The following is a 12223-nucleotide window of genomic DNA, read 5'->3' as shown; positions in this document are numbered from 1 at the left end:
CAAACAAACAAACAAACAAACAAACAAAAAAACCACACATATATAAAGAACCTGTGTAAGTAAAGCAAAGCTTGTTCACAAGGCAAAGTGTCTGCCACCACCACGTATCTTGTGCAGTGCAAACATTTGTTCATGCTGGATTCAACTGGTGTCCAGAACARCCAGTTCATGCAAGGCAGGTAAATGCTTTACCCAGGTCAGATGTGTAAACACACTTTCCTGCATGCCAGTCATTCTCCTCACCAACTTTTCCCTACAGGCTGATTGGTTAGTTGGGCTTGGCTGCATTTCCAGTTTTGAATGATTCGGCAGCAAATAATTAAAAAAAATAAAAAGAATCACATTTGCAACCATGGGATGCAGGTAAACTTAGAAGTTAAAAGACATTAAGGTAAATAAGTAAAGATTATTTTAGGTAGATCGAACACATTTAAAAAGAGCAATCAGCTAAAGAACCTATTGTTAGAATGCTGCAAACATATATATTTTCTAAAGAGCTGTGAATGTGTTGTGTGCAGATATAAACTGACCTGAGTGGAAGGCACTGTATACTAAAGCACGGGTCATGATGTTTTTATTAACATGATTTAGGTCCACATATGTAACACTGACCCACAATAGTGAAAATAGATCAGCGCAGCGGTCAAATATGCAAAGACAAGTAGGCAAGAGATCCGTGTCCATTTCCAAGGTTACAATTCAAACACTACAGTGGGTATCTGCCTTCTATTGCTGCTTTAATAGAGACGAGTCAGTGATAAGGGTGTTTGAATGGGTAATGCGAACATGGTCAGTAGTATTAAGACAAYAAACATGGTAAAATGAAAGTAGCAGCCATATTTTATATGAAAAAGAACAGACAATTGCAACGTTTAGTAGTAATTCTGTGTTGCAGCAGCAAAGGGACCTTTAAACATCTGGTTAGTAAAGCTACAGTACACTGTGTTGGAACTGTGAACCCTATACAATGCAAAGAAAAAAAATGCTGAATTTGGCTCAGGATGATTAAAGAGGACAAGTGGCACAATGTCACCATTGGTATAATACAAGAAAGTAAAGATCTTCAATTTTGTTAAGTGCAGCAAAGTGCATATAATTTAAATATAACCATAGAAAAGAAGGACACTGACTCCATAATAAATCAAATTAGATTAACAGGTAATGTAACATACATATGCATACATAAAGTACCCATTAGAGAAGTGGCAGAGTCAATTTTGCTTCTATTTTTCATTATTTAAATAGACAACTGTTTGATTTATTTCTTCAAAACTGTGAAAGATGGAGTCCAACATAAAATAATCTTATATATATATGTATATCATTTCAGAAATAAAGTTAGTAACCACAAAGACCAAAGACTGCCGAGTTTCTTCCCTTTACGGTTTTAAAGGGACTGCTCAGAAAACATAATACAGTGCAAGAGGTAATGCAAGAAAGGGAGATTAAAGTTTGTGATGCAAATGTGAGACAAAAAGATGCAGACATAAAACATAAAAAAACATGTGGCTTGTCTTTTCAAAATCAAGTCTGCCAACCAGCTGGCATAAATTGGTCTGTAAAATTCACATCTGACTTGGGAACGAGACAGACCCACAACTTACGTACCATGATCAACCTCAGTTCTGAGAGAATATGAAAACAKACGAGTTTAAAGCCCAGTGAGATGAACCTGCAAAGCCTGGTAAGGTTTCCCCTTAAAATGGAGATCTGACTAAGACGACAAGAATGACACAGCGGGACACCACTTGCACATGCCTTTCACTTTCAGGACTGGCACTTCTTTTGTCTACATTTGCTTATCTTTGATTGCTTCAGATGCCCACCTCTCAAGGTGTTCGCTATTTATGTCCTTCTCACGTCCTGTGGCGTGTTTCTATGTCATTTGTGAGCCACGAGCGTCCCCATCGGGGCTGAGGGCAGCGGGTCGACCATGAGCTAAAACGCCGGCTGAGACCATAGCTAAACGAGTTCCTTCACTTACTAAGTTCTCATATTCACTGCTATCCTCATCTTCATCATTTTCGTCATCCTCTTCATCGTCGTCGTCGTCATCTTCTTGCCCGGCAGCTTGTCTATCTAATGAATCGGAGCTTGAGCCGTCACCGTTGCCGAGGTACGGGGTGCTGGGAGTGCTAACGGGATTCAAATTGGCGTTGAGGCCCATGCCCAGCCTGAGGCCGAGACCCAGGTCCGTCCCCAGCRGGACAGGGGTAGGGTGTCCTGGAGAGCCCACGGCTTGGGGCCGGGGCAACAGAGCAGCACTGGTTGGTGGGGACGAGGAGCAGAGCAGATTGTCATCCTGGGACAAGAGGTCAGTGTAGGAAGGTGGGTTTGGTGAGGTACTGGGCCGCTCTGGGGCGGAGGGGGCTTCAAAATTTATCCTGGATAGAAGAGAAGCCTCGCAAGGTTCTGTGTTCTCCACTTCAGTGGATTGAGAGTTTTCAATGCGCCCTTTCCAAAAAAAAGGTAGAGAGAGAGAGAGAGATACAACTTATAAAAAAAAGCTGAAATCTGCAGGGTAAAAACAGCACATAAAACTAACTGCTAGTAAATAATAAAATAATTACTTCAAAACATCCATTTTTTCTTGTACTCTTGGTCTAAAGTCAGCCAATGCTTCAAAAGACCTAAACCAGCACATATTTGACATTTTATGACTCATATTTTTCAACAGAAACCACAAAAGGTACATACTTCTCTCCTCTTCTGCTGCCATTCGCTTCCTGAGAGCAATTTGTTGTTTCAGTTTATTCACATCTTGCTGAATTTTCTCTTTAATACGTTCACTTTGTTCTACCTCCGCACACACAGCCTGAAAAAATAAGTACAAGCAAATGCAACACATCTACTGAGCAAAGAATTTAAATTTTTGTGGATGACGAGATCCACCAAATGCACATTTTTCATCTCACCTGGACTTTATCTTGTAGTGCACTATAGACTTGGAATATTGTTCGGATGTCCTTCATCACACCGTCTTTGTCAAAGAACTCCGCCCTGATGAAACATTTACCAAAACAGACTTTTATTACATATTTAAATTTAAATTGCAGTATTAAAAAAAACCCTGTGTTAATAACGTTCTTTGAGATTTTTTTTTTTAGTTTTTAATTATCAACATAGAAAAAAAAATTGTCAGGTAATGGAAAACATTTTTATACAGCTTGGGTAGTGCTGCGTTGGTTACGTAACCCCTCATCAGGTGAAAACAGGTAGCTGCTCTACATTTTATATTTCATACCATGCATGTGACTGACCTAACTGAAATCTGACATAAGTCAGATGTAAAAAAAAAAAGTGCTCAAAACGTACCCATGCTCTTTGATGACCTTTGCGTAGTTGAGTGAAGTGTTGGGTACCGAAGAGGTTTTGTATTCCTGCTGGTTTGTGTTGCCAAGGTTTGGAATAGTGAGGGTTATCCTCTGGTTGTACCTACTGAGAGGAAATGGCACCTTCAGAGCACAATTTATGAAACACAAAGAATTCAAACCTACATAAAAGTGGTGTACCCATTTTTAAAAAATGACACTTGCAATTTAATAAAAGCCAATCCAACACATTCATGTACAGACCAATGTGCAATCAGGGACTCGTTGCTTTGCTTAAAGAACAATCTTTTAAAAATTAAAGGGGGCAGAAATAAAAAGGACTTTGATAAAAAAAAACCTAAAAACTAACCTTCCATATAATGAACAATGGGCACAAATCATTAGCTATTTCAATTCCTAATTTAAAGTTCTACAAAAACTGCATCACTCCAGATTGTTTATCGTAATACTCCAGCTCAGATTTGTCAACATAGTTACTGTTTTCTTTTTCTCAAATTTCAACTGTGTTTATTATTAAATAAATGCAGTCATACATTATTTCTTAAGGTAACAGAATCCTAGACGCAGACTTTTTAACTTGATAATATGTATTTATTGCTTTTGAGCAATTTATAATAATAATATTAAGATGGGGATTATAAGAATAATAGAGTCTTAGAAAATCATTACATGTTTAGTATACGTTTAATTACAGAATAATGGATAATAATCCAGTGGGGATGCTTGCTATGAAGTAAAATGAGATCACCAACAAAGAGGCAATAATGTCCTCAGAGGCCAGTATCCTACTGTTCATTGTTTAAGTTGAGAAACTGGCTTAATATAAAAACAAAAACCAGAAAAGCCAATTGTAGCAGTTTTACAAGTATAAAAACAAAGCCTGGGTGCAACCAGATTGGCTCAAACTAGAACATAGGAAGACGAAGTGTTTCTGACGACCAACAAAGAAAATGTGATAAGTACCTCGCAGATACATTTTGGTCTGTAGAATTGAATGATCTGATCTTAGTGTGGCAAGGTACGGGTATGTGTGTTCAACAAGTCATTCTCACCTGCGGTTAGGTTTGAAGAGCACATACTCCAGTGCATGTGTAGAGCTATTGGCAGTAGAGATGAAGCTAAAAAGAAGGAAGACGAGGTCGGGCACACCAAGCAGCTGAGTGAGCTGTTTGTGGATAATCTGCTCCCTGAAAGACATCTGTTGCTGCGAATTCCTCCGGAACCGGTACCAACCAATAACATTCTAAATGGCAAAAAATAAATAATAACAATTCTGTTATTTAACTATTAAACTTTGTATTTTAGGATTCTGTACAAAACCATTTCCAAGCATATTTTTATTAATCAAAAATGCAAAAGAATAAATTATATATATATATATATATATATATAACAATGCTCAAATGAGACAAGCTTATACAATAAGTGCTGTTTAAATGCCACCCCCACACCCTTTGCTTACTATACATTCATTATTTATTTCCTCATTACATTCCAATACTGAAAGGAAATCATACTCCTAACAAGATTTTGACATTTTTTTTCTCCATCATGTGATTGTTACTATGGATAATTCTTAACCAACATGTTGAGTGCCAGTTCTTGGTCATTGACACATCAGGGTAAGTGAAATGACCCTAAAATAAGAATAAACAAACAAACAAANAAATTAATGATTTGGTTTAAAGGGGGAAAACAAATTTCATGACCATGAGTCTGTTSACACCCTTAAAGAAGAAAAGAACTCACTTTTCGTCTATTTTTAAGGATGCTGTTGAGATTTTCTTCATTGACTTTACCTGCGTAGTCATAAAAGCTGATAAAAGAGGAAAATAAGAAAAGCAAGTTAAGTTACGACACATTCAGTAAGGTTCAACATATGTAAGGTTCTGACACACTATTCATCTGTTATCCTGTTTTGTCTGAAGATATGTGAAATTAATTCAGCTACATTAGAATGTGTGGATAGTAATTCAGTCAGATTATGCTCAGTGACCTAAACATAAATCTAACCCAAAACCTAATGTGTGACTATCACAACAGGCCACAATTTTTTTAAATTATTTTAAACCAGTCATGTTTTTTTTCCTTCACAATAATTGCATTTCTAAGTTTCTGACTAAATTTCATAAAAATAGTTGTATGAGAGTAAATAAGTCATAGCTTACCTAAACAACTGTGCACAAGGATCATGGTTATGGATTTCTGGTGGGAACAAACAGTAACAGAGCTCTTAATTACTGTGTCAATTATCCACTTTAATCAAACTTTAACTAGAGTGTAGACCCAAAACTATTGCTAAACTCTGTGTTTGTTACTTATAGTTGTTTTTGGTGGTGTTGTTTTACGTTACAATCAAGATTTAAATAGAAATTAAACATAATGTATTTCCCTTAAACCTGTGCTGAATTCAAAACAAAATGCCCGCCAAAAACACAAAAAAAATCTGTGCCTTTTTACTGTGCCTCAAGATTATTACTTATCACAGAATAACTAATTCAGCGATATCCATACTGCTTACAGAAAGTGTAACAAAACCAGTGTTTTGTTTGTTTCTGTGCTTACCTACTACCTGCAGCAGCTCTGCATTGCTAATCTGCGCATCACTGATGCTGACAGTTTCTTCTTGTCTTACGTCTCCTAATAGGAAGCCCTCCTGTGTAACGACATTTTCAAAGACTTGTCGTTAAGCATTACTATGGAATAAATCATGAAGGCAATACTCCCACAGTGCACATGTTTGTGATGAGAAAATCCTAAAGAAATAAACATTTGATTTTTTTATGTTGTTTATGTTTAATGTTAACAGGGTTTTTTTTTTCAAACTTGCAAGCAAAAACTTTTTTGTATAAATTGCAAGTCAAACAGAATCATAGTAGGATCTAGAATTAGCTCATAATAGCTTAAKTTGTTCTACATGAATACATTTTTAAAAGTTCAATTTGCTACAGTGATTTTACAAGACCTCTTTTTAAGAGCTTTTAATCCATTGACCTTTATACTGCAATTGAGGTTTTTCTATTTATCTTTAAAACATAAGATTTATTTAGTTGTTAAACTACTGCAGACAACTTGAACTTTTTTTTTTGCTTTAGCCACAGCGGTAAATGACACCATGAGGAAGTATTTTAGGAATGCAGGCAAACGTGTTTTGAAGTACAGACGGACTTCATCATGGTGATTTTTTTAGGGACTAAGTTATGCTAATAAAAGTAACTTTAGTTGAGCTTACTATCATTTACTGCTACTTATCGAACGCATTTCGTGGGTTTCGAGAACGACTTGGCAAGCTAAAACTGACAAAATAAAAAAACGAGCTAGCAAGAAGCTGCAAAACAAAAACAAAACAAATGTACGATGTGTTAGCTCCGTGTTATTCTAATATTCTGGTTGACATTTACATGTGTGTTTGTTATTTTTTTTATGTTCATAATAGTACAGTAGGAAGTGGCCGTAAAGATTAGCTGTATCGACACACGGAAGTCACTTGACTTGGTAGCTAATGTTTTCATGCTAAGTAGCTAACCACCGGCTATTTCCTGGTTTTCAAACTTTGCATGAATTCGTATAACTAGCTATCAAATGTGTAGCTCTCAATATTTGTTTCTACAAATTAATATTTAACACGTCTAAATGTAATGCACTAGATCCTAAGACGATCAGTCCTGTCTTTTTGTTTTTGTCACTACACAGTCTGATCAAATCATTTTTGCCGGTAGATAGACGGAACCAACAACAGGAAGATGACACCGGAAAACAACACAAAACAATGGCGTTAATGGACTACCAGACGCGCCGTCGAGCTTTGTAAACGATAGTAACCACCCAAGTGTAGTTTTTAAAGAGAAAATTTAAATACTTACATGATCCGAGTTGCTATTAGCGCTGTGATAACACACAGAACTGAAAGTATAACCTGAAATGGAAGCCGCCATGATGGAAACATCCCTATCAATCCCAATGCCCCCTGCGGTTGCAAGCAGCTCCTCTGACGCAAGTTCTTATGGGAAATGTAGGCGGAAACGTTTTGACACTATCTGCTGTAGCATGGCAGAGGCTGGAGAAAGCTCACATGGCTGCGAAAATAGCTCGGATTCCGAGGAAGATAGATGCTCAGATAATGATTTTGAAACGTCAAAACTYGGCACCAGAGAATAGTGAGTACTGTTCATCTTGTTTTTTTGGACTGAAACGTAGAACTGATCGTTGCACACTGTCTGCTAGTAGCTAGCATAAGATACAGCTCTTATCAATTTAGTCTGAAAACACAACTATCAGCAGTTACTATTAGATTTTATATTTCCAGTAGGAAAGTTGAATATTTGTCATTTTTAAGCTATGTAGTAAACCATATTTGTTCTGACTAAAAATAGTAAAGGAAAGAACAACTTTCAAGAAAAGTTTGAATTTATTATAGAATAAGTTTTCTAACATTGTATGCATGAGTCAAAGCTGCTTAGTGGTTTTTCATTCAGTTTTTGTCAGTGTTGTATAAAGTACCACAAAGTGATACTTGAGTAAAAGTACAAGTATCTTACAAAAAAAATACTTGGGTAAAAGTTAAAGTCTCCTTTAGGAATATCACTTGAGTAAAAGTCTTAAAGGATATTTTATGTACTCAAGTATTAAAAGTAAAAGTATTGATTTAAAATGAGCAGTTAGATTTTCTGTAAGGACATTTAGGAGGTGCCCCCCCCCCAAAAAAAAAAAAAAAAWAAAWAAAAAATGCAGAAATGAATATGTTATAATAAAATAATTAATTTGTTAAATTTTGGATGCACCAGTCCAGATGTTTCAGTTTATATACATACCGTATATCAAGGCTGCACAAAACATTTCTCCAAAATGAAAATCTATCCAAGGCCTGCAGGCCAAATGTAATAATATAATTCATGAAATACAAATACGTTTTAAGTACAGTACTTTAATTTTAATAATTATGTCCTGCTGCAGTGTGACATGATTTGTTTGTGTACAAACTAATACGATATCAGAATTTAATATATTTATACTTGTTATTCAACCACAATTAAATTCACTCTATCTAGGCGGCACAATTTATATGGATAGTATTTATTTTTTACAATAACAAGCTGGAATGAAAACAAGCAAAAATAAAATAAAAGTAATGACTTTCTACTTCTTGCCTTTTTTAAACATGTAAGGAGTAGAAARTACAGATAATTGTGTGAAAATGTAAGAAGTAGAAGTAAGACATAGGCTGAAAAATAATTACTCAAGTAAAGTACAGATACCCAAAAATTCAACTTAAGTACAGTAACAAAGTATTTGTACTCAGTTACTTTACAACTCTGGATTTTGTGCAATAATCTGCAATTTTAGCAATGCAACAAAATGCTATATTGTGCTGTATTTAAARCACTGACTGTTCTATTCTGCAGCTGGGAGGAAACCTATCAGAAAGAACTTGATACATTCACAGACATAGGAGATGTTGGTGAGATTTGGTAAGAACAAGTCTTTCTTGCTAACGTAACTTGGCACTACTCGGGACCTGACATGACTGACAATAATTTGTTTTGCTTTAATGACTTGTTGTTCCTAATAACAGCTGTTAAAGTCTGCTTGTTGTGTTTCCTGTCAGGTTTGGCGAGGAAAGCATGAGTCGCGTGCTGCGCTGGATGGACAAAGCTAAAATCCCCGAAAGYGCTGCCATTCTTGACATTGGCACAGGAAATGGGGCCTTTCTAGTTGAACTGGTGGGAAAGAAGTTGATATAAATGCGATTTCACAACATTCTCATTCAAGTCTTTGCAAAAATTAATTTTTACTAAATCGGGTCAATTTGCCAACATAGCATTATCTCTGACTTAGCCAGTGTAATAAGATACATGTTATTATTAAAGCTTATTAAGCAGTATACATGCCTTACGCTTTTATAGCACTCACATTTTAAAATTTAAATAAAATGGAGTGAATTACATCAAGCAGACAGCATGTGCTTCTGGTAATCTGAGTTCTTAGTGTATGGCAAGTTTGACAAAACTGTTATTATGAGTTAAACATATTCTTTACTTACTTTGTCTTTGATGTCCAGGCAAACCATGGATACAGGAATCTAACTGGTATCGATTACTCTCCAGCATCAATACAATTAGCCAGACAAGTTCTGCAGGCAGAAGATTTGACTGATGTCACTGTAAAGGTGGGTTCATAATACTCCTATACGATGCAGATTTGCATGATACAAAGRAACACTGAAGGAAATAAAAGTGTTCTGTTCAAGCAAACAAATGCTTGTAAAATTAAGTTTTAACATCTGTAGTTTAGCTGCAAATCTTATAACTTACATGCTGAGCAAGGTTTATTAACACATATAAATATTAATTTAGAAAGCAACACGTTTATGATAAAACAAACATTTTCTCCAAAATCGGTGCCACAGTTGCTGACACTTGTACAGTCTCTAGACTATCACCAACAAATATAAGCACACGCAGTCTAAAAATCTTTACTGGGGATTTTTAACATATTAGGTTGGGATTTAAACTAAATTAAAGCTTGTTGGAAGCAACATCTGTAGTGGATTTAGTTAATAAAGAAGCAAAATTATTGAGAAAAGAAAAAACAAAAAACCTGCCTGCCCTACTGTTTCAGTACCTTTTAAGGAAAAATGTTTCCATAGGTTTAGATACAACACATGGAAAGAAAAAAATAAATAAATAAATAAAATTAACTACACAAGTCAAAACTTATGATTCCACAATGTTTCAACTAAATTAAGATTATGCAAAAAAAGTGGACTTCATCATCATTTATCCCAATTGCTGAAGGGTATGAAGAGACTCGGTACAGACGGATGGTCTTGAAAGCAAATATGCAGCATATCTGAGTGTCATTTATTCATTGAAATGGTTATTAGTATGGCAGAATATTTCATAAGCCGAAGGGGAAGAGTGTTCTCTGCAAAATACATATTTACCATTCTTGAACATTTAACTTTTGTGTACCTTGATAAGCTAATCTGCTTGAATGCCCCACAAATCTAAATTACCACTGGGACACTATAGCTTTAGAGTGAACTCTGGCCCACTGAGGTTTATGAAACCTTTGCCATGTTTACCATGTGGGGAGAGTTGGTTGGGAAGAAAAGGCCTTGAAAGTGGTGAGAGTCTGCCCACCTCAAGCCTTAAAAGAACTGGCAGGACCACTCGCATGTTCAGAAGAARAAAAAAACAGGTTATAAATGGTAGGTGGTCTTTTGAAGCACGTTGAATGAATTTCCCTTGTATGTGCATGCTCTTGTTTCTTATGTTGTATACATTACACACCCATGAAGGTGGGCACTTTGCTTGGGCAGAAGGCACTGCCATTAAAGTCAATATTGACCCTTGGTGAGAACGGGAAGCGTGTGAGAGAGGAATGTTGGCACTTTGGTCATTTATGAAGTGTTTGGAATTGCCAAAATAATTTAACTGTGCTTTTATTTATGGTTTTAAATCTACAGTCCAGCCCTTCTCCATTTACATTGGGCTGTACCTGCATCTTCAGTTTTCTTTGAGATTTTTTTTTTTACATTTTACATGTTCAAACTCACAAACATGTATTTTTTTCTGACTCCAGTGAGCCATTATTGCTGCTCCTCCATAAACCGAATATTTTGTGGCACATGGTTTATGAGTATGTGGCCGGTGAGTTCACACCGGAGGTCTGGTGTTCTTCCCCTCCGTCCAGATAAAGGGGTCCTTTCACTGGTACTTGGGCAAGTCTGGGCAGATTTGAGTTAGCTGCTGTGACACCACCATTTCTGACACTGAAATTAAACAAAAAATATTTTATTCTATTTTATTGCATGATTTCCATTTTAACAGTTTTAGATGTTTAAGATTAAAAAAAAATCCACGACTCTTAAGTTTTGACTTTCTGTTTTACTTTAGGAGATGGATTTTCTAAACTCTCAAGGGAAGCTGAAAGGTTTTGATGTCTGCATCGATAAGGGAACTTTTGATGCAATCAGTCTGAACCCAGATAATACCAAGGAGGGCAAAAAATTGTATGTCCAAGCTCTAAAAGCTGCTCTTAAAGACAATGGCTTTTTCTCTATCACTTCCTGTAACTGGACTAAAGAGCAGCTACTCGAAAGATTTGGTGAAGGTAAGAGAAAATATTTCATTACATAATAAATACTTCTGTTTAATGAGAGGAATAGTGCTTTATTGTATAAATGCTATGAAGCATTCACATTACTCAGATAATCCGACTTCTTCCATTCGTTTTCAACRTGTATCTTATTCCACAGTTTTTGTTATGCTATTTCAACAATTCATATATAAAAAAGTACAACTCTTTCCGGCTATGGCTATGGGTATTTCAATAGTTTATTCTGCGTGAGATATTTGACGTTTATATCCATTATTTCTGCTTGTTGAAAATAAATGGAGATGTCTTCAACATCCTAAAAATCTTTCTAAATAGTTAAACATTTCCTGCACTTCACACCTTTTGTTTTTAAGTTTATTTTGCTATTCGCAGCCTCTTTCAGCTTCATTTTTGCTAATATATGTTTTCTGCTTTTCAGCTATCTTTCTGCTCTTTTCAGTTATTCTGCTAATTCAGTTTTTGTGCTTCAGTCAGCTTGTTTCTGCTACTTTAAGATTTTCATGTTTCTTTGAGTTGTTTTCTGCAATTCAAGCTACTTTTTAGGTATTTTTTTAGTTTAATCGTTTATTCATTTCGATTAAAAACAAAAATTTCAATACAACAAAAAAAAAGAAACACAAATCTCACAAAATGAAAGGAAGCAGAAGAAGAAAAAAATCAACATCTGCCACTTTTTAACAAAAATAGAATAAAAATAAAAATATATACACATTTATACGTGTACACATACACACATCCATATGTGTGTGTGTGTGTGTATGTGTGTATAT

At 35.6% G+C, this 12223-nt stretch overlaps 2 protein-coding genes across 3 annotated transcripts in view; one reads left to right on the top strand and one right to left on the bottom strand.

Annotated features, from left to right (window-relative positions):
* Window positions 1-817: 817 nt before the first annotated feature.
* abraxas2 (abraxas 2, BRISC complex subunit) lies at window positions 818-7302 on the bottom strand. 2 transcript variants are annotated; one of them, XM_014001792.1, is made up of 9 exons: window positions 7196-7302; window positions 5898-5988; window positions 5501-5537; window positions 5082-5148; window positions 4385-4575; window positions 3316-3438; window positions 2916-3000; window positions 2698-2815; window positions 818-2454 (listed from the first exon to the last, which is right to left on the bottom strand). In XM_014001792.1, exons 1-9 carry the CDS (start codon window positions 7265-7267, stop codon window positions 1877-1879), a joined length of 1362 nt encoding a protein of 453 aa, XP_013857246.1. In that variant the 5' UTR covers window positions 7268-7302; the 3' UTR covers window positions 818-1876. The 2 variants fall into 2 exon arrangements, with proteins under 2 accessions (XP_013857246.1, XP_013857254.1); XM_014001800.1 differs by having other exon boundaries at window positions 3316-3435.
* A 32-nt stretch (window positions 7303-7334) lies between these two features.
* Window positions 7335-12223, top strand: part of eef1akmt2 (EEF1A lysine methyltransferase 2) — a 10275-nt gene continuing 5386 nt past the window's right edge. Inside the window, exons 1-5 of the mRNA XM_014001832.1 lie at window positions 7335-7489; window positions 8735-8800; window positions 8938-9052; window positions 9391-9498; window positions 11231-11447. Coding sequence (XP_013857286.1) covers window positions 7380-7489; window positions 8735-8800; window positions 8938-9052; window positions 9391-9498; window positions 11231-11447 — 616 coding nt within the window. The 5' untranslated portion in view covers window positions 7335-7379. The remainder of the gene's footprint in view (window positions 7490-8734; window positions 8801-8937; window positions 9053-9390; window positions 9499-11230; window positions 11448-12223) is intronic.

The sequence above is a fragment of the Austrofundulus limnaeus genome, unplaced genomic scaffold (genome assembly GCF_001266775.1).
Source record: "Austrofundulus limnaeus strain Quisiro unplaced genomic scaffold, Austrofundulus_limnaeus-1.0 Scaffold0, whole genome shotgun sequence".
Lineage (NCBI taxonomy): Eukaryota > Metazoa > Chordata > Actinopteri > Cyprinodontiformes > Rivulidae > Austrofundulus > Austrofundulus limnaeus.
Note: the sequence above shows the minus strand (reverse complement) of the source record. Positions and strands in the feature narration are given on the sequence as shown.